This window comes from Triturus cristatus, chromosome 3_2 (assembly GCF_964204655.1).
Source record: "Triturus cristatus chromosome 3_2, aTriCri1.1, whole genome shotgun sequence".
Classification (NCBI taxonomy): Eukaryota; Metazoa; Chordata; class Amphibia; order Caudata; family Salamandridae; genus Triturus; species Triturus cristatus.
Window position 1 is genome coordinate 625,344,435 of NC_140584.1, and position 20,449 is coordinate 625,364,883.

At 45.0% G+C, this 20,449-nt stretch overlaps 1 protein-coding gene across 2 annotated transcripts; it reads left to right on the forward strand.

The window, feature by feature from the left end:
- Window positions 1-991: 991 nt before the first annotated feature.
- FEN1 (flap structure-specific endonuclease 1) lies at window positions 992-11,046 on the forward strand. Of its 2 annotated transcripts, none has more exons than XM_085648545.1 (2): window positions 992-1,123; window positions 9,606-11,046. In XM_085648545.1, the coding sequence occupies exon 2, from the start codon at window positions 9,673-9,675 to the stop codon at window positions 10,816-10,818; it is 1,146 nt and encodes a 381-aa protein (XP_085504671.1). In that variant the 5' UTR covers window positions 992-1,123; window positions 9,606-9,672; the 3' UTR covers window positions 10,819-11,046. The 2 variants fall into 2 exon arrangements, with proteins under 2 accessions (XP_085504671.1, XP_085504669.1); XM_085648543.1 differs by having other exon boundaries at window positions 998-1,136.
- Window positions 11,047-20,449: the final 9,403 nt, after the last annotated feature.

Sequence of the window (20,449 nt, forward strand, 5' to 3'; positions counted from 1 at the left end):
CGACCTTTCGCTTCAACTCAGTAAATATGCCATATGAATTTGTGCAACCCTAATCACTCCAACTTATCTTAACATATAATCTTCAGTGAATATGTAGTTTGTAAATATGTAAGTCTCACCATGAATAACCATAGTGGAATTACGTATTGTCACATCATACTCTCAGTGGCGGCCGCCTGTGGCGGAGGCAAGTGACAGAAAATTGAATAAATAAATAAAACCCCTTACCTTGCGCTCACCGCATCACCCACTCGGCTGTGCAGCGAGCACAAAATAAGTGGCTTTGTTTATTTATTTTCCTTTGCCTATTCCGTTATCTGTCTCCCCCCCGCCCTGTACCTCCTCACCGCTCCACCACACTTACCCACACCGGATGTTTATTTATGCGTTTTTTATAGCGCGTACCTTACCCAAAGGTGTCAGAGTGCTTCCCAGTAGAGCGAAGAACACAACATAAGAAATTCAGAGTATGATACTCTGAATTTCTTATGTTACGTTCTTCGCTCTACTGGGAAGCACTCTGACACCTTTGGGTAAGGTACGCGCCATAAAAAAAACGCATAAATAAACATCCTCTCCGATCCCGTTCGAGCCCGGCCTAAACCCTAGATAAAAATGATTTTCAAAACGCTCTGCCCGGCTATTATTCGTGAGCCGACGGTGACAAAGTCCAGCCATCTCTCAGTCGCATCACCGTAAGCTCTGCCTAGCGATCCCCTTCCTCCCGTTCTCTCCTATCCAGGAGGGCAGGCGACATTTTGTGCATCCCGCCATGTCCCAAATCCCCCAAACCCTGCTAAATCACTTCCGGTGGATCTATTTTCCCGCTAAATTCGTCACTGTCGAAGCTAAGCAGCTTCTGCCGCGCGGACTCCACAGCGAATCAATACCTCTAAATACAGCATGACGCACTGGGATTGGCTGGGGTGTCCTAATACGCCAATCCTAGGTCATTTTAAACATCAGCGGAACGCCCACTGCCAGAAAACTCCCTGAATATGTTCTGCCGTGGGATTGGTTATTATTAATCGGAAGTGCTACACTTCGACTGAACTACTTTCGTGAGAGAATCAGCTTAGAGCTACGGGCGGTGGACACGTGTGTGGATTTACTGCCGGTCTGTGTACGTATTGCAGGTAGTTACCATCGCGTCCAGACTGCCTTCCTCCGGTAGTGCATATAGGAGAAGTGCCAAAATCGTATTTAAAAATATATATATATATATTTCCAAGGCTTATAAGAAGCCCCGCATGTAATTTTACTATTTCAAGTTGTGAGACAGCTTAGAGATATTTACTATTCATCACTGAAAAGCACCGTCAGACAGGCCCGGACTTTGTATGTTGCTTGATTTAAGAACATGTTTTAAAGTGTATAACGGAATTGCGTTTTAAGGAGAAGAGTCTTGGGGTTTGGTGATGGAAGTTTAATTAGTTAACGAGGGTGGTTTTGGGGGGACCTGATATGCCATAGTGAGCAGTTTGCATTTATTCGTTTCCAATCTGATGGTTTTGTAGGCTTTGGTGCACAGGCAGCTGTGTTCGTCTCCAAACCCATACAACTGTTCTAACCCCGTGACTAAATTTCCCGCCCTGCGATAGCGACTAATGAGCTCACCCGATTCTCGTTATGTAACTGGGAGTAAGAGGAAAGCATCGACGCAGAATCCCAAACTTTTGACTGGTGAGAGGGTGCGTGGAGGTAAAAGTGAGGTAAAAGTGAGACATGGCGAGCAAGAACAAAGTTGCAGGATTAGAAGGATATGACCAATAAGGGATCCCGTGAGTTCATTGTGGTACTGCAGATTACAAAGGAGATAGGTAGGGACATTGAAGACCAACTGGATGAGGCTGGTGAGTGACCCCTGATAAATGTGGGAAGGGGTAATTGACGGAAAGGATACGCATGGTTACCAAAAAAGAGACGAGAGGTGCGGATAAAGGGAGATTATCGGAGAGACAAGCAGTCGGAGGACATCCCAGTACAGCGGCAGATGGGTGCATGGCGCTGGGGAAAATTACCATGGTGGACCATTCAATCTCAAGCAGTGTACTTGGCAATACGATGCAATACTGAAGTAGGTTTGTACCTTGCTCCATTTTGGCAGGCCTCTATATTTCCAACATATTACAGTTTTGTTACAAATTATTGTTTTTAAGTGTGTTTGACCACTGGAACAAACTAAGGGGCATATTATCAAGATAGGCGATGAAATTATTGAAGCTCAGTTTAGATGTCCTTCACATCTAACATGGGCTTCAATTGGAATTCCATAGAGCATATTATCAAGCCTATTGTCGCTGTTTTAGCGGCAGTTTTCTGCCGCTAAATCGGCGATAATTTTATCGCCTGTCTTGATAATATGCCCCAAACCTTTTAAAACGCTCTCGTTTCGTAGAGGCAGAACCATAGTCTAAAGTGCTACATTAAAATAAAGGGGCATATTATCAAGCACGGCGTTAAAATTATCGCCACTTTAGCGGCAGAAAACTGACGCTAAAGCGGCGATAATGGGCTTGATAATATGTCGCAGAGAATTCCAATAGAAGCCCATGTTGACACCAGAACATGGGCTTCTTTTGGAATTCTCTGCGACATATTATCGCCGCTTTAGCTAAAGCTGTGATAATTAAATTTTTTTTTTTTTTTTTTAATTCTGTTTATTAAACTTAAAACAGTGGTCATGTTATACACATAAATGCTTCGTACATTTCCATAATAGCGTTCCTGTAAAGACATCGGCATAAAACAGTCGCCATGGCGTTCATATTTACAGTACATGCAATGCATTTTACACCATACAGTGGTCATCCACGGATGGGATAGAAGGGGGTTCGCACAGCTCCCCCCGATGAACATTCCATTTAGTCCAGATTGCTATCCATTTCTTAGGACAACCCCGAGCTACATAGACTGTTTTCTCTCTCACCATACACCAATCCATGTCCTCTTTCCATTTCTTTAGTGTTGGTGGTGCGGCAGCCCCCCATAATTGCGCTATATTACGCTTCGCGATCATTTGCCCAAGTGTGGCCCAGATCCTCTCTTTTACATTTAAGTCTGTGGGCTCCCAAATGTTCAGCAGGCATCTCTTGGCTTCGGGCAGCAGAGGTACCCCCTAGACCGTGCTCATACATTGCAAGAGTTTCTGCCAATAGTCTTGGATTAGTGGACACTCCCAGATGATATGCATGTACGTACCCTCCATCCCACATCCCCTTTACACAACCCATCCACACTGTTACCCATGAGCATTAGTTGCTTCCCTGAGAGGTACACCCTGTGGAGAATCTTTAATTGCACCAGTTTCAGTTTTGCCGATATGGCCACTTCTTTTAGCGAGGAAAGTGCTTCCTGCCATTCTTCATCATCATCAATTTCAAGACCGTCCCATACCCACTATTCTCTAAGCGCAGCAAGGGGGTCTGGGGTCTTCACTCCATGAAGGCGCCGCAAATTGAGGGCCGTATTGAGATGTGGCATGAATCCCGATTGATCAGGGTGTACAAGCTTGGTGATGATAAGCCTGAGTCTGTTTGCTAACAGTTTGGCCAGTATCTTAATCTCTGCATTGAGGAGGGATATTGGTCTATACGAAGTACATTAGTCTGTCGGTTTTCCTGGTTTGGGAATGGTGACCAGTGTTGCTATGCGTTGGTCTCTGGGCAGTTTACCTTTCGTCTTACTTTCATTATACATGTCCTTCAAATGAGGCACTATCTTGTCTGGCTTGAGCTTGTAAAGCTCAATTGGGAGGCCGTTGGGCCCTAGCGCTTTGTCCACCTTAAGATCGCCTATTGACGCGGTTAGTTCATCAGTCGTGAGACCCTCTTCCAACTTTTCACAGTCCTGCTCAGTGAGGGCTTGCAGCTTAATGTCTGCCAAAAACTCTGCGGAGTCACTCTCTGTGAACTCCGAGTCTCTCCGGTACACCCTTTCATAGTGCGCGGCGAATTCTCGCGCTATATCATGGGGTTCAGTGAAGACGTCACCAGAAGCGCCCTTTAGTTCAGGCACCACTCGCTGCGCCCTCTCTTTTTTTATCAGCTTGCCTGCCTTGTCGCCCTGGTCATAGATCCGTCCATCCCTGGCACATGCCAGGGTTTTCGCCGCGTCTGTTGCAAGTGCTTTATACTCCGCAGCTTTGATCTGCAATTGGTGTGAGATATCATTGTCATGGTCATGCCCGACTCTCTCCTCCAGCCGGGCGATGTCGCGTTCGACATCGGTCCACTGCTTATCTTTGTCCCGACGTCTGCCTACCACTACCGAGATGGCCTGTCCCCTGAGCAGTCTTAAAAGCCTCCCACAACGTCGTAGGTGAATCTACCGTACCCTCGTTGTCGAGGAAATATTGTTCAATTACCTTCACCATAGCGGTTCTGGTTTCTTGACCTTTCAGATACCAGGGATTGATTGGTGCTATACCTCAGACTCTTTTGTCCCCAATTGTCAGGTGGACCCAAATTGGCGAGTGATCAGAGATACCCCTCGGCAAGTGCTTAATGTCTGCTGTGGTCATGTCTGCCTGCACAGGAGATAGGATGTAGTCGATTCTAGACAGGGTACGGTGGGCACCCGACAAGAACGTGTACTCTGCAAGTGGGATGCCGCCGCCTCCAGAGGTCGACAAGGCCAAAGGCCTCCAGAAAGTTAGGGAGCCATTGCTGCCCTGGCGCTATGTCTCGTGGCGGCTGTCTATCCAGCGCCCCTGATACCGCTGAGTTAAAATCTCCCCCAATCACGAGGTGACCCTCAGGTAGACCGAGAAGAAATGCGCCAAGGTCCTTATAGGATTGGGCTTGTAAACCAGGGGGAATGTATGCCGCCACTAGTGTGAGTGTGCGTCCCTCCCACCGCCCTGCGACCGCCACGAAGCGCCCCAGCGGGTCCGCCCAGGTTTGCTGGGCAGCAAAGGGGAAGGTGTGTCGTAAAAGGATCCCCACCTCCCTGGACCCCGTCGTGAACCCTGCATGTGTCACCATCTTGTAGCCCCACCTGTTTAGTGCTTTACATGTATTGCCTATTAAGTGTGTTTCTAGTAGTAGTGCCGCGTCAGGGGCGTGCCGTTTGAGGTGTTGTAGCACAATACTCCGTTTAATTTTATCCCCCAACCCGTTGACGTTCCAGCTTATTAGTTTAAGGCTTTCGTCCCAGTGCATGTCTGATGTGCAAACAGTTCTTCACGGACCATTCATGAACGCTGCCGACCGATCCTGGTACTAACATTTTAAGTCTGCATGACCAACGATAACTCCCCCCCCCCCCCCCCCACACTATAAACCACACTTGTACTAACTCCAATGATCCACCCCCCCTCCCTGCTACCCTGCCACGTAGGTTCCAAACTACCCACATCCCCAACCAGCAGAGTGCCTATCGCCCCAATAAGTGAACAACTGTGTCCTGGGGAAGTGGGTAGTAGCCGACCCCGGCCGCCCAAGGCGACCCCCCCCCTATTGCACTGAAAGAGCTGCCAAACCCGGGATCAAGAGCAGCGCCCCCACACCCGGACAGCACCGATATTATAGTACGGGAGGCACCCCACCCACCGCTATGTGCAATGGGCCCTGAGCTGTAATGCGCACCTCCCCAGTGTTCCCAAGAGTTATTAGACAATTATGCAAGCACCGTGTGAAGCTATGGACCCACTTTCTACTGTCCTCCAGGGTAGCACAGCTCCACGTATACATTACGGTTTTATGAAGTCGTCTCCTGAGGAGAGTGTGGAGTTCCTATTTTTCCCCGTCTGGCTGTGTTGCTGCTGGGCCCGGACTATTGGATCGCGATCTCAAGTGCGCACCAGTTCTTTTCCCCAAATGGATGCGCTTTCAACGTTGAATGCAGGCTCTCACATGAGCCTCTGGTAAGCGTGGCTGGTGCATTTCATGTCCTTTTGTCCCACATGTAGAGCCCCTCGTATACGAGCTCTGTGGCCCCCAGCTTCCGGAGTGGTGCAGACCCAGCGGCAGGACGGCTGCCAATACATCGGTGGGGAGTGACCAACAGGTGAGTCGCACTCGAACAAAAGGAAGGCTTTCACCAAACAACCATTATTTTTGAATCGACCAGCAACCCTTGCCAGCAAATCATCAGCATGAGACTGCAGTCCTGACGCGCGTGATTGGCTCACCTTCAAATTTCAAACAACATTTCATGCCCCTGATTGGCTGCTCTGAATGAGTCTATGCATTGCTTTATGGGAGGTGTAGTCCTTTCTTTTCCCCCAAATGGATGCACTTTCAACGTTGAACGGGGAAAAGAAAGGACTACACCACCCATAAAGCAATGCATAGACTCATTCAGAGCAGCCAATCAGGGGCATGCAATGTTGTTTGAAATTTGAAGGTGAGCCAATCACGCGCTTTCTGACTGCACCATCCTTTGAAAAAGAGAACCTCTCGAAACGCGTCAGGACTGCAGTCTCATGCTGATGATTTGCTGGCAAGGGTTGCTGGTTGATTAAAAAATAAAGGTTGTTTGGGGAAAGCCTTCCTTTTGTTCGAGTGCGACTCACCTGTTGGTCACTCCCCACCGAGCGCGATATATATATATATATATATATACGCTCTACGTGAGTTCAATCAGGCGAATTTGGTAAAAATGCTTCATGCTCTTTGTTGCCAGTTTAAATATCGTAAGTGTCATAGCATTTTTTACATTGAAACTCACTGTGCAGTGTGTGTAGTATATATATCTGATCCCAGAACCAAGGAAGAACCTTAAACATAGGGGAGGAGGGAGAGGGCATGGTTGCATCCATGTTCAGTTGTGTTAAGGGTTGTAATTTCTGGTTATAACAGGGGCACTTTTATTTCGGCTGTCAACTTTTTTTTCTTTTCTTAACTAGCATTGAGGGTTCTGGAATATTGGTTATTAATCTGATATTAACGAGCCACCTTCTATAATGCCACATGCGGATGGGGACTGCTGACTTGGACAGCACCTCTGTTCCAACTTTTTATCACATTTCTGACAGCTATTGGGTAGATTATCATGCAAAAGCTATTGATTTAGGGGAAGTGTTGCACATGTGTAGTTTGGTAGCTACCCAATCCAGGAGCATGGCGTGGCACTGCTTGGAAGTATTTTTTTCTTTGTGTTCAAACCATTTGGAGGGTAGTGCGGTCAGCGAGACTTGATAAGAGAATGAACATGGGCTATTTACAGAGCTTATAAAGGGCTTCAGTGAGTTGGGCAGAAGAGAAACTGAGCCAGCAGAAGATGGCGCACAAATAATGGTGATGGATGATAGGCATCCATTCCAAGGTCCCCTGTAGTGTCTTGTGGTCTGCGTTGGCACTTGCACAACATGTGCTCAGTGCAGGTATCCCTGTGTACCAAGAGAGGTTGTGATGAAGTGGGCCAATGTGACAGCCTGGTTTGTTGCAGCCCAGCAAGTTGGCCAAGGAATCGAATCCAGTAGCTGCAGGTAAAGGGCATGGTCTATGTACGGTGGCATTGGGTTAATGCCTTTCATCTTTAGAATCTATATGTAAAGCCCAGGTGTTAATGTACCTAACGCAGCAAGACAGGTGTTAACTGCATACTTATCTTTGAAAGGGAAATAGACTAACCGGTTTAAACCTGCTGGTGCAATTTCTTTGTTTGAGATGTAGGTTGCATTCAGATCCCGGTATTTTTCTTAATGCAGTTTTACATGCTCAGATTATGTGCTATCCCAGAAGCCTCCTTCCACTTTATTCCTAAACCCTGCATTGTCAATTGCCTTAAAAGTTTTGATTACCCCCCCACCCCTTAATTTGTTTTGTATAATCCTCTCCTTACCATCAATCTTCTGCAATTTGAGTACATAGCCTATTTTGAGTTGCATGCCTATCTGCTTAATCTATTAGTTGTTTGCAGACTGTCTATACATTTCATAGATTACAACCTCTTCACCTTCGAATCATGGCCTTGCATCCTAACATAACCCAATCGTGTCTAGTCTATTTATTTATTCCACAAACCATTTATTTATTCCACAAACCATATGCTTGACCTCACATAGCCCCTACTAATGAATCCTGTTAGCTACTCTTAATCTAATCGCAGAGGAGTAAGGTGCATGGAATGTTTTCCTTAAGAGCACAAGACTAATCTCAATAACCATTGCTTTAACAACTATCCATTGGTTCTGGAGTAGGATCCTACTTGTTGTGAAAGTGCTACAACGCCTTGTCATGTGTAGGAAGCGCTATGTAAAATACCATAGAATAGGGATTCGTCTTTAGTGATTGCAACAGTCTCTGGCTTGAAGTTGTTTGCAATGTTGGCAGTGCCATAGCCCTGCAACAGTGCTAAATCTGTGGAGCAGATCCTTGCGATGTGATCTGTACACTGCATATTTTGGGACTGCATAATTTACTGAATCATTTGAATGATTACATTTACAGTTTGGAATAATGTCCTTTAGAAAGCAAACTCTGATTATTAAACACCTTTCTACTGAAACTGTAGTTGTTAGGTTTGGAAACCAACACGATACATGCACAAATAGTTCACATTCAATAACAAATTGACTGAACTTTTATCCAAGGATTGTGAAAGCGTATGCTAAATGGTGCTAATATAGTTATGCTTTTGTTTAATTGATGGATGTGTGTATGAGAAAAGGCGCGCGCACACAAGTGTGTACCAAACGTGCTGGGTGCAAACATTGGACTTACCTTCACCATGACATTAGTTCCGAAGTGAGACCTGTTCAAGACATATGATTGATGCATTTCCTCTTCCTTAGTTGCACTTTGCTCCCGCCTCGTGGCGCTTGAGCCAGAATTGAGTAGTCTGATTGTTTAGGAAGGCAACAGCAACCCTATTGGCTTTGGAGTGATCAGTACATTCATGAACTCCTTTGATTGTTCTATGCTTAGCTTGACTCTGGTGTGTAGTTCAATAAGAGGAGCGGATCTCTTACTAAGGTGGTAGTTCCTATGGTGGGAAAGTACACCTCCTCGGGTAATTCGGTGGATAAAGGTCCAGTGGTTTTGGGACACAAGGTTCTTTGAGTGTTGGCTGTGCAATATAACTGAGGAATATGCGTGGAGTCTCCTTGAAGGAGCGATTGCTGGATTTGCTGTGTTAAATGTGTTGAGATCATCACAAGATGGTGGCTTGGTGTTTTTCTTTGAGACCCTGCTAGTGTGGGTGCATGGTGTTCTTCAGTGCCCATTGTGGTCATTGGTTTTACTGCAGTAAAAAGGTAGTCTGAGCTAGTGCAGCAGCATAATTCTTTAACTCCTTAGACAGAAGCACACGTTTTTTCTTTATGTAGATAAAAAGGTTTAGCGTGCTACAGCAGTTTCAGACTTCATAGGCTTGGAGAGGCAAATCTGCTGTCACTACCTAACTATGTGAAAAAGCAGTGCTATGTGCAGTTTTCCTTAATCACAAGAATGGATGTACCCAGGCAAATTCTAGAGTAAGGAACCTGTTTGGGGTCAAGGTTCAAATTTACTGTAGACGTTAAAGACGAGGCCATCCGTCCCTCCCTCCCCCCCCCCCCCCCCCCCCCCCCCCCATCTTTTCCCCTTCCTTTTAGTTTTTATTATTGGAAGTCATTTATACATTTTCTTTTCCTTTTTTTTTTTTTTTTTTTTTTGCAGGAACGTAGCAGTGAAAGAACACCAGCCTGAAATCCTTCTTTGTCCTGACTCTTGCTCACTGACCAGGATGGGAATTCATGGCTTGGCCAAGCTGATTGCGGATGTGGCTCCTGGGGCCATAAAGGAGAACGACTTCAAAAGTTACTTTGGTAGGAAGGTGGCAATTGATGCCTCAATGAGCATCTACCAGTTTCTAATCGCAGTGCGCCAGGATGGCAATGTATTGCAGAATGAAGATGGTGAAACCACCAGTCACCTGATGGGCATGTTCTACCGCACTATCCGCATGGTTGACAGTGGCATCAAGCCTGTCTACGTCTTTGATGGGAAGCCCCCTGATTTGAAATCTGGTGAGCTTGTCAAGCGCAGTGAGAAGCGGGCTGAGGCAGAGAAGCAGCTAGAGGCTGCTGTGGAGGCGGGCGAGGCTGAGAACATTGAAAAGTTCAATAAAAGACTGGTGAAGGTTACCAAGCAACATAATGATGAGTGCAAGAAACTGCTGACTTTGATGGGAATCCCCTATGTAGAGGCCCCTTGCGAGGCAGAGGCCACTTGTGCTGCCTTGGTTAAGGCAGGCAAAGTGTATGCGGCTGCAACAGAGGACATGGATGCCCTCACCTTCGGGACTCCAGTTCTGCTGAGGCATCTGACTGCCAGTGAGGCTAAGAAGCTGCCTATCCAAGAGTTTCATCTAAACCGCATCCATCAGGACATGGAGGTGACACATGAGCAATTTGTGGACCTGTGCATCCTTCTAGGCAGTGACTACTGTGAGACCATCCGGGGTGTGGGGCCCAAACGGGCCATTGACCTAATCAAGCAGTACAAGAGCATTGAAGAGATCTTGGAGAACATTGACACAAAGAAGTACCCTGTCCCGGAGAACTGGTTGCACAAGGAGGCCCGTCGGCTCTTCTTGGAGCCAGAGGTGGTAGATGCAAGCAGCATTGAGCTCAAATGGATAGAACCTGATGAGGAGAAGCTGATAGAGTTCATGTGTGGCGAGAAGCAGTTCAACGAAGATCGAATCCGCAATGGGGCAAAGAAACTAGCCAAGAACCGCCAGGGTGCCACGCAAGGACGACTGGATGACTTCTTTAAGGTGACTGGGTCCATTAGCTCCACTAAAAGAAAAGTGCCAGAGCCCAAAGGCTCTGCAAAAAAGAAAGCAAAGGGTGCCACTGCTCCAGGGAAATTCAAGAAGGGGAAATAAGAACTGTTCTGTGGTTGCTCCATTGTGTAATGTGTTATATGTTGCACCATTCTGCTACAAACCCTTGCGGTGGTGTTCACTGTCGATTTCCTGGACAGATTCATCCGCAAACATCTTGCTGAAGCTCTTGCATGGTGATTCTTTTGATAAATATTGAATTAATATAGTTTAAATAAAGATGATGCTTTTTTTTATTTAAAAAAAAAAAATACATAACGTGCAAACAGATTTTTAGTTTCGCATTGCTTCTATTGTACTTTGCACCTCCATGATCACGTGGTGTGTGCTTTTCAGTACAGACTGGGCAGAAACCTTTGGGGTCTTCCCAGATATGTAAAATGTAACAGACACTTTGTAGAGCACCTGATACGATACATCAAACCAACGTAGCTAATTAGGAAGTAAATGCATAACAGTTCTTGATAATTTTTTGCAAGATTATCAGAATTGTTTAACATTGTGGTCGTGTCTGCAAACTAATGCTGATATTTACTGGGTGTTGTTTTCCTGATAACCTATTTCATGTCCAATTTATATATTCCCCAAAAAGGTACAGAAAATTAAATGCTAAACTGTTTGCGGTTGGAAAATGTAAAACAATTTTTTTAAACTGCTGGAAACTAAGGGCCATATGTATTAATCTAAATTGCGATCGCAAACGCTGAAATTTGCAGAATTTCGGCATTGGTGATCGCAATTGGGCTTAGTGGTATGTATGAATGAAAAACCCTCGCAAAGTAAGGAATTGCACAATTTGAGATTCCCTATTTTGCGATTGCATTTAAGGAATAGCAAATTGCGATTTCTTAAATGCAATGTAAGAAGCACAGAAAGTGCAATTTGGCATTAAGGAATCGCAAATTACCACCAACTTCAAGTTGGTGGTAATTTGCGATTTCTTTGAAAAATGCACTTTTGCATTTTTCAAAGTGCCATGTGGCGCACATACATGCCCAAAGGGCATGTATGTGAACACATACATATTTCAGGGGTGCAATAGGGTGTCCTTTTGGCACCCTTGAAATTGCATTCTCTTTTTGCTATTCTCTAATTGCGAATCGCAAATTGAGAATGTCTTCCCATTCATTCCTATGGGCCGGCCCTTAGGAATGAATGGAAAGGAATTCCTTAACCCTTTCGATGCTTGTGACGGAGCGGTTCCGTCATGCGCGTCGGTCGCGCTGTGCGCATGACGGAACCGCTCCGTCACGGCTCCGCACGCGCAAGAACCCTTCAGCGCGGTAATCTGCGCTGAAGGGGTTAATTGCGAATCTCTATTTGCGATTCGCAATTAAGGAATATCCAGGAATCGCAAACTATTTGCAATTTTTTATTTACATCTCGTTTTGCGATTCTCAAATAGCGATCCTCTAAAATCGCTATTTCAAAATCGCAAAACCAGTCTTTGATACATCTGCCCCTAATCTCTTAAAAAAATGTACCGTTTTCAAAACCAAGGTGACGAAAGACGAGTGGTGCATTCTGCTCTCTCTAGCGGCGTGGTTCTAGCGGCGTGGTTCTAAAGCTAAACTACGTTTGTGGGTTGGATACCCCAGAACTACATTGTTCTCCAGGCTGTCCTCATGTACAGTAACATTATTTAGTGTTTCAGGATCTTGTAGACAGAGGTTATTTAAAAAAAAGTATGTTCCTCTGGATCAATGGCATTAAGAGCCTATTAAATTTAGACTATGGTAAAAAAAATGTTTGGGCCTTTTCCAGGTGGATAGTTCTGGAAGCTGCATTCTGAAACCTAGAATATCTTATTGATGCAGCAGCCTTTTGGATACTGTGAGTTCCTAAATACACCCTTTCCACACTTGACTAAAGATAGCGAAGTTAAGCAGCCAAAGTCCTCAGAACCCAGCAGACACAATAAGTGTTCAAACCATAGTAAAACGAAATAATATACAATTCAGTGGGGTTACAGGGTTGCATTCTCACCTATGGGCTCTAGTGCAGGCCGGCACTCACTGCGGGGCCTTCCCCACATTCTAGGAAGTTCCCCAATGACTGTTAACTTATGCAAAGTTCTGTGTGCAGAACACACGTGATTAGTGCTTGGAATAGTTTCAGTTCAGTATCTCTTTAAGCTGAAATTTGCATTGGCAAAAGTAAGTGTTTTAACAGCAGGTTAACCTTTGCATGCATAAGACCCGGTCTTCAGTTTCTACGAGTTCAAGACCTGTGTTACGTACTCAATGAATATTGAAGTTGTATGGTGCTGGGTGGCGCGTTTGGTGATCTCGCACCTTCAGTGCTCTTTACTTGGCACCTGGGGTTGGACAATGCGGCATACCTGCCCAGTGGGGTTTCCCTTTTGTGGCTTCCGAGTTTGGTACCAATGGGGGCTACTCTAGTATCAGGCTCTGGACTAGGTGTTGGTCTAAAACACATTGTTGCTCCTGCTGATAGCTTCATTGTGGGATCTGCAGTGGGGGATCCCATACAACTTGGGTGGGTACCAGCTTTTTCCAATTGGTAGAAATCTATTATTAGGTACTCAACATGCTGAGCTTCTCCTAGACAGTCTCTCCTCCAGGGTCAGGCACTCATTACCTCTCTCAGCAGGTAAGTAGGCTTCTAGGTACTTAGAATACCGGTGCCTCTGGGAGACGGATTGACTCATGTAGACAGCAACTCTGGTCTCAATAGCAGCTCTTGAATACTCGGCGGGGCACTTCCTTCCTTGGAGAAGAAGAGCTTAGGCCTGGAACAAAGAGGGGTAGTTTGTGATCCACTTTAAGATTTGTGCAGATAAGGTATGTTGAGCTACAGTCTGTCTAAGGGCCTGGAACTGGTTTGGGGCGGTTCCCTTTCAAATTTAATTTTCTGTCTGTAGTTCAGATGCGGCCTGCGTAAGGCGGAGGCTCTTGCATTATGTAGTAATAATGGTGCCAAGTAGGAGTATCCAAAGACTTGCACAATGATGTCTGAAGACAGTGCACCTTCTGTCATCAGACTTCTTGAAGAAGCAGTCAGGTGTGGACAAAAGGACAAACTCTGCCAAGAAGCCTCGCAGCCGTAAACCGAATTTGCTGACTCCTGTTGCACGGTAAGCTATATCTGTACAGAAAGGGTATGTACCCTTTGGGCTGTAACCTAACTTTCGCTAATACCCATGCTTGGAATGGAATTGTACATCACTGAAATGCTAATAACATTTAAAATCTGCTGACCCATGCCCTCTTCCCCTAAAATCTCCCGAATAGCAGTGCTCTGGAAAATCTAATCAGCAATTTTTTGCAACAAAAATTCAGTCAGAATTTCTACAGGTAGTTTCAAGTCCGTCCTCCCACCCCTTAGCTGTCTAGCTCTCCACCATTCAGCCATAGAAATGCAAGCAATCTACTTCCACTGTCTGGCAAAGCTATATCCACCTTTCGTTTTGTGCCATGCAAAACCAGAGGCCATCCAAAATGAATCCCACTGGTCCTACTCGCATTGCACACAGTCTTGATGTCATATATTTTCACACATGCACAGTGTGTGCACACATGGAATGTTAATGCAGGGGACTGGGTGCAACATTGAAGTGGGAACTGTACCCAATTAGTGCCAGTGAGCCAAGCTCTTCTGCCAGAAAAGTTCTGTTCTCTGCCAATAAACTTGTGAAAATCAGTATGCTGACCACCACAGCTTCAAGTCAGCAGCTTAGGATGTGGACAGCAGTCCCATTTTAAGAACAAGCATTTGCAATGCAATAGGTCTCGCATTTGCGAGAGTTGGAGCTATTGGCATTGTAAATGACAAGGCCTTTTATTGATGCGTTTTCAAAACATGCAAGAGGTGCGTAAACACTCTCTTGCAAGTCTTGAAAACATACTTTCACACTATTGTTCAAAGGTAGTGTATTATGCAACATAACCCTAGTTTATTAAATCCAAAAGGGCTGTGAGAAGAAGTAACCAAGCAAAACACATACGTCCCCTCGTCTTTCCCCAAAGACATGGCAAGTGCTTGCCTCAGACACAGGAATGAGCAGGTGCAGTGATAAATTAAAGGAAACTGAGAACGGATCATTGTTAGTAGAACAACAGTGGACAAATGAAGTGGATATCAGATAGGATAGTGATGAGTTGCACTGGAATTAGCCGCCTTGGACGACACCATAGATGACCACAAGATGGTGCAATGTTGTAACAAATGACCTCTCTGTTGGCTTGTTGGGAGCGGCCAAATGACATGTCATTTTGCTGCCGCTCGGGAAATACTTGCACCGGAACCGAGTGTTTGGCAGAGTAGATGTGACAAAATTACTCCCCTACTTCTGTAGCTCATCCATCAATGTGTTTTTGAAAAGCTTCAAGTTTAATGTAATCATTTTGATGCACAGAGCCTTTTTTTTTTTTTTTACTTAATAGTAAATACGGCGCAAATACACACTGCATTTTGTCTGCTTGGCGAGGAACAGGAGTTTTGTTTGCTGTAAGTGATTACTGTTTTTTTTTGTATTTAATATTAGAATGAGTAAAAGCCCAGCTCACCTGTCGAACAGCGAGAGCCTTGAACTCTGCTGGTGAGGACTTCAAGGCTCCCCGTGTTTACTCGGGTCTCCAGGTCTGGCGTCCTCTAGGAGGTGCTGACTGTGTATCAATACTTGCCCTGCCTGTCTGGCAGCTCCGAGGCTGCAGCTGCGCCAATGCCCTCTGTGCCAATGTGAGAAGTTAAACGAGGGCGGCCACGCCCATACCGGAGGGGGCCTGAGAGCGGCTGGCTGGTCACGCTCTCAAAGGTCACTGCAGCATTTTGGGTGAATTTCTCAGTGTATGAAGCCCTGCACCCTGTGTGTGATGTGATGGCGTGTACATAAGTGACGTGTTAATTTTGATGTTTTTATTTTACAGTTCTGGGGTAACGCTCCAGCCCCAAGTACAGCCGGGGAGGATGGAGGGTTAAACTGCATATTAACGTGTCATTCAGGAGGCCCAATGAGACTCATGGCAGGAGCCCGCCTCTTTGTAAACAGATGATCGAGGATAAAGCCTTAGAACACGAGTCATTAATTATTATCTCGTCAACTCTGACCGGATACAAGTTCAGAGTCCGAGTATTTCCCATTGCGCATAGTCTAAACGCTACACAGCCTGTCTGGTGCAATACAAGCATTTACGAAGCAATAGGTCGTTTGTGGCACCCGAGCTTTAGCTTGCAAACGGTGAGCTAAAGCGCAGGTGCCACGATGGTTTCCAAAGTAAAGAAATAGAATACACTTTTTTTCTATTTCTTTACTTTTGAAGCAATGGCGACACCCACACTTTAGCTTACAATGTTGCAAGCTAAAGCGCATACCTGCTTACAAACCCTAGGATGGGGTGATCCAGGAACACAGCAGTGACGCGTTAGTCTGCGCCTGGGCAAAGGTAGTAAGTGCTACGTATTCTTAGTGCTAGGGGCCCCCAACAGAATAGACCCCGGTACTGAAAATAAATCCGTTTCACTCCGGAGCTGAAAGTTGAAGAAAGGCATTTGCATGGAAGGGGCTTTCTTTACGTTTTGAACGTGGGTGTTGCTGCCCCTGTATCTGCAAATGCTAACCCTGATGGAGGAATTCGTTTTCATCAAGACTGGTCAGTTCCTGAAGCATTTAGCCCTGGAGGAAGCCAGGGGGCATCTCTTTGGGGTAGCCGTATTTAAAAACACAAACAAAACCCAATTAACATTTGGCGTGGGGAGCTTTGAGTACCCGTGTGTCTGTAGTGTTACTGAAGTTCGCGCAAAGTGGTGCCTGGTGGCTCACGCCTGAGAACCAGTTCGGAAATTGGTATTTTGTTTTGGGAAGAAAGTGACTGGCGTAGGTGAGGGACAATTTTATTAAGAACTTCAGTTCTTGCCTAAATTGTGAAAGTGTACTGCCACAATTTTCAATTTTATGTATTTTACGACCATCTCCAAAAGCACAGTATGGTACATTCCAGGCGCGCGAGCAGCCCACCTCTTTCATTTAGTTGCTTCCCTGTGAAATGGATCCAAAACAAAGAAGCCCGCGAGTGGTGCGCGTGCCGTAGTGCGACATGTGCTTTCAATTATCGCGTCTGTGTTTGGGCACGATAATTGAAAGCACATGACGGCCGATGCTTGTAACAGACACCAGTAGGCTGTGGGCGGAGCTATGCACCTGCCTTTGGCCAATTGCGTGCAGTCTTTTATAAAAAGACACACGCAAAGGCCAATCACTTCGCGCAAAAGAAAAAGCACACGCATAAGCGTGTGCGATTCCTGGCTCCGTTTTGGAACCCCGGACAAAAGAACTCGCGCTGCGCGAGCAGTGCTGCGCACTGCATCGCTAGGCGCGAGACCTAAAAGAAGGGACGCTTGGTGTCCCTCTTAGTTGCATAACCAAGTCTGGACCATGGCATTACCACGGACAGACCTAGACCTCAGCATGCCCGCGAGATTAGCTTGTTACCCGAGATGGTAAAAAGTCAGAAAACCACTTTGAAAAGCAATTGGGTCACTCAGAGAAGGGGTGCATACCTTTTAGCATGCAGCAAACATTCCAGTCCCAGCAGAGTCACTTTGCAAACTACATGCTTGTGCTCCCGTTCAGCTATTGATTGGTTCTCAACTTAACCTTTTTTAGTATCATATTGAACCTCTTACTGTTTTTTTTTATTCTACCGGTTGTATTTCTAAGATTGTTTAAACAAATAATGGAATCGGAAATCAGAAATTTGACTTCTTGTGCACAATGAAGGTTCTCCATGGGATTAAAACACTATCTGCTATCAGTGTAGATGGTGGAAAGGGGCTGTAGGGGTACTACTGCCTCTTATGAAACTTGATGATCTGCAATGTGGCCTTTTTTTTTTAAGCTACAACTGTGACATCTTATCCCTACCGTGCCAGAGTAAATCTGAACATGTAATTTATCATCAACCATATCCGTGTTCACTGAAATTCCAGCACACCAGACCTTGTACATTGGTAACACCTGTTCTTCCTTCCTAGAATCAGAACATTATTGTTGTCTCCAAAGTACCAGTGACTAGCAGAAAGAGTAGCTCTTAAACCAGGGCAGAAATGGCACAATCAGATGCCCAAGAGGTTAGTTTTAAAGGCTTGCCTCACTGTGATGTGTAGACATAAGCGAGAGAGGATATGTGCTCCTTTGAGTAAAGAGTAGCAAGATATGCATGTGCTGACTCAGCAGGGCAAAATTTGACTGAACTGATATCACTAGGATGCAGTTCATGGAACTGATCACTAGAAGATTCTTGTGCATTGCACATAATGGGTTGATAGGTGAAATGTGTGCTAAGGACATAAAGCACCTGTTGATCAGACTGTTGTAGTGTATAGGCCAGTTAATGGGATTTGTATGCTTGACCAGATTAGTTATGTTGCAATAGCAAGAACCTGAGAAGAGTCAATGGCTAAAATGAGCAGCAAGATTAGATGGGTATGCAATTGAGGCAGAAAGTCAAAGTAGCAATGAACTTACCAGTGCACTTAAATGAGTGAACACAGCAGTAGCCTCCTCGGGCGCTGGTGGTTTATAACTGTTAGAAGAACTAATTGGCAATCTCGAGACTTTAATTGGCATATAAAGGGGGGAGTCTAAAATGAATATGGGCTAGAGTGTTACTAGGGCTCTTTTCCAAGAGGTGTGGCCTATGTAATCGGGGAAAGCATGGCTTGAAAGATCTAAATCGGTGGTTTTTCCACTTTTGACTTCCGTGGACCACAGTGAGTCACTATTGGAAGCCGGGTACCTATGCCAAAGCATAGGAGCCTCCAAAACAAGACAAGTCTACAGAAACAAGTGTATAGCTCAATTATATGAATAACGAAATATTTTCTTTATTTCATAAAAAGTTGAAATTATATTTTTAGTGGGAAGGTTGGAGTTTTTCAAAATTTGGTATAAATTCTAAAAGACACGATGTATCCTAGACTGTAGCTTATGGCTGCCTTTTTTGCCCCTAATGCAGCATCTCCTTTTGTTGAGACACCGTAGTGCTTCAATAGAGGCCACCTATTGTCCATACTACTGTTTGCTGTACTTGCACTGCTCCCACGAACAAGCTAAAGATAGCAACTTACTTTTTACATTTCCAATTCCTTCACTTGCACAGCATTTTAACATTTTCAGTTTACATTTTGTGTATTCACCTAATTAACCAGCTTTTATTTTATTATTTTTCTAAACGGTTGCGGACTACAGGTTCAGAACTGCTGATGTAAACTAAATCCTGTGCTTCCCGAGAGCAAGCCGCCCGAACAGTGTTTTTCTGTGAGCATTTTGTTATTGCATCCCCATATATCACACAAATGACATGCACCTAAAACAAGCTAGACCTCTTGGATTTGGCAGTGCTTATTAAGCGTATCAAATAAATGGACAAGAACAATGATTTTGTTGTGAATAATTAGAATTGAAAATGTTTCAATTCCGAAATATCAAACTGAATTAAACATTACTATGGTCTGATAAGGGTAGTCTTCGTAGTGTCTGAATGACTCCTGTTCATCCCTTCACACCTCTTTCTCTGTAGTCTCGTGCTTAGACACGTATGTCTTCACCAATCCACCTTTTTGAAATCTTACATCTGCTTAACTCGCATCTCCCCCCCCCCCGAAAGTCGATCTTTTCGCTCTCCTGCCCATAATTCCTTGTCTAGCCTTCACTATCTCACAACGCAACCACTCAAGTGGAACCACAGCATTTTCTTGTATTTCCCTGTCGCCATTTTTACAGTTGTGTACCACATTCACACACACTTTCGATTAGAACCGCAATTGCAGCTCGCACACCTGAATTTTTCCTCCGTGAGGCAACGGGCTGGATGAACATGTGTTCTGAACACTGAGAAGCTTGCTATACCGTCAGCCTCAACTCCAGGGGTCTCAAGCGTGGGCCATTAAAAAATAAGTACTTTTTTTTTAAAAGCAAGCATTTGCATTGCAATAGGTCTCGCGTTTACAAGAGTTTAAGCTATTGGCATTGTAAATGACAATAACTTAGTGTTGCGCATGCAAGACCTATTGCATTGAAAATATTTTTTGTTTATAAGCACCCCATGCTGTGCTTTCACAATAGAGGCCACAAGCCGTGTCCGCGGCTCCTATTAAAGCGAAAGTGCGGTATGGAGCGCTTTTACCAAAAAAGCATTTATTTGTCAAGGTGGTAAACACATGCTTTTTTTTGGGGGGGGGGGGGGGATAAATCCCATGGCACGACTTCTAACTCGCTGAAAACTAGTGTGTCAATTCCACGTTTTGTAACATTCATTGGACATGCCATGGAATCTTGAATCTACTGTACGAAAATATAGTCTAGATAATACTCTATGGAACAACATCAGCAGAATTCCATTCTGTGAAAGATGTGTAGAATTATAGGTAGGTAACTGAATAACAGGTATGTTTTTCACCAATGGGCTCTAAGTGACATCAAATCAACAACTAGAGAGAATGTGATCTTATGCATGCCCCACTACCGTCTCCCAAATCATATCCACCTGCATTCAATAGAGAAGTAACGAGGGAGCCATATTGAGTACGGCCTCCTGCCACCCACCCCTTCATCATCTCCATTACCCTCTCTCTTCCAAACAGAACAGAATCTGAAATTCGGCAGTTGGAACAGGGAGGGCGCTGCCCGCCTCCTGGTCTGTAGACTCAATCG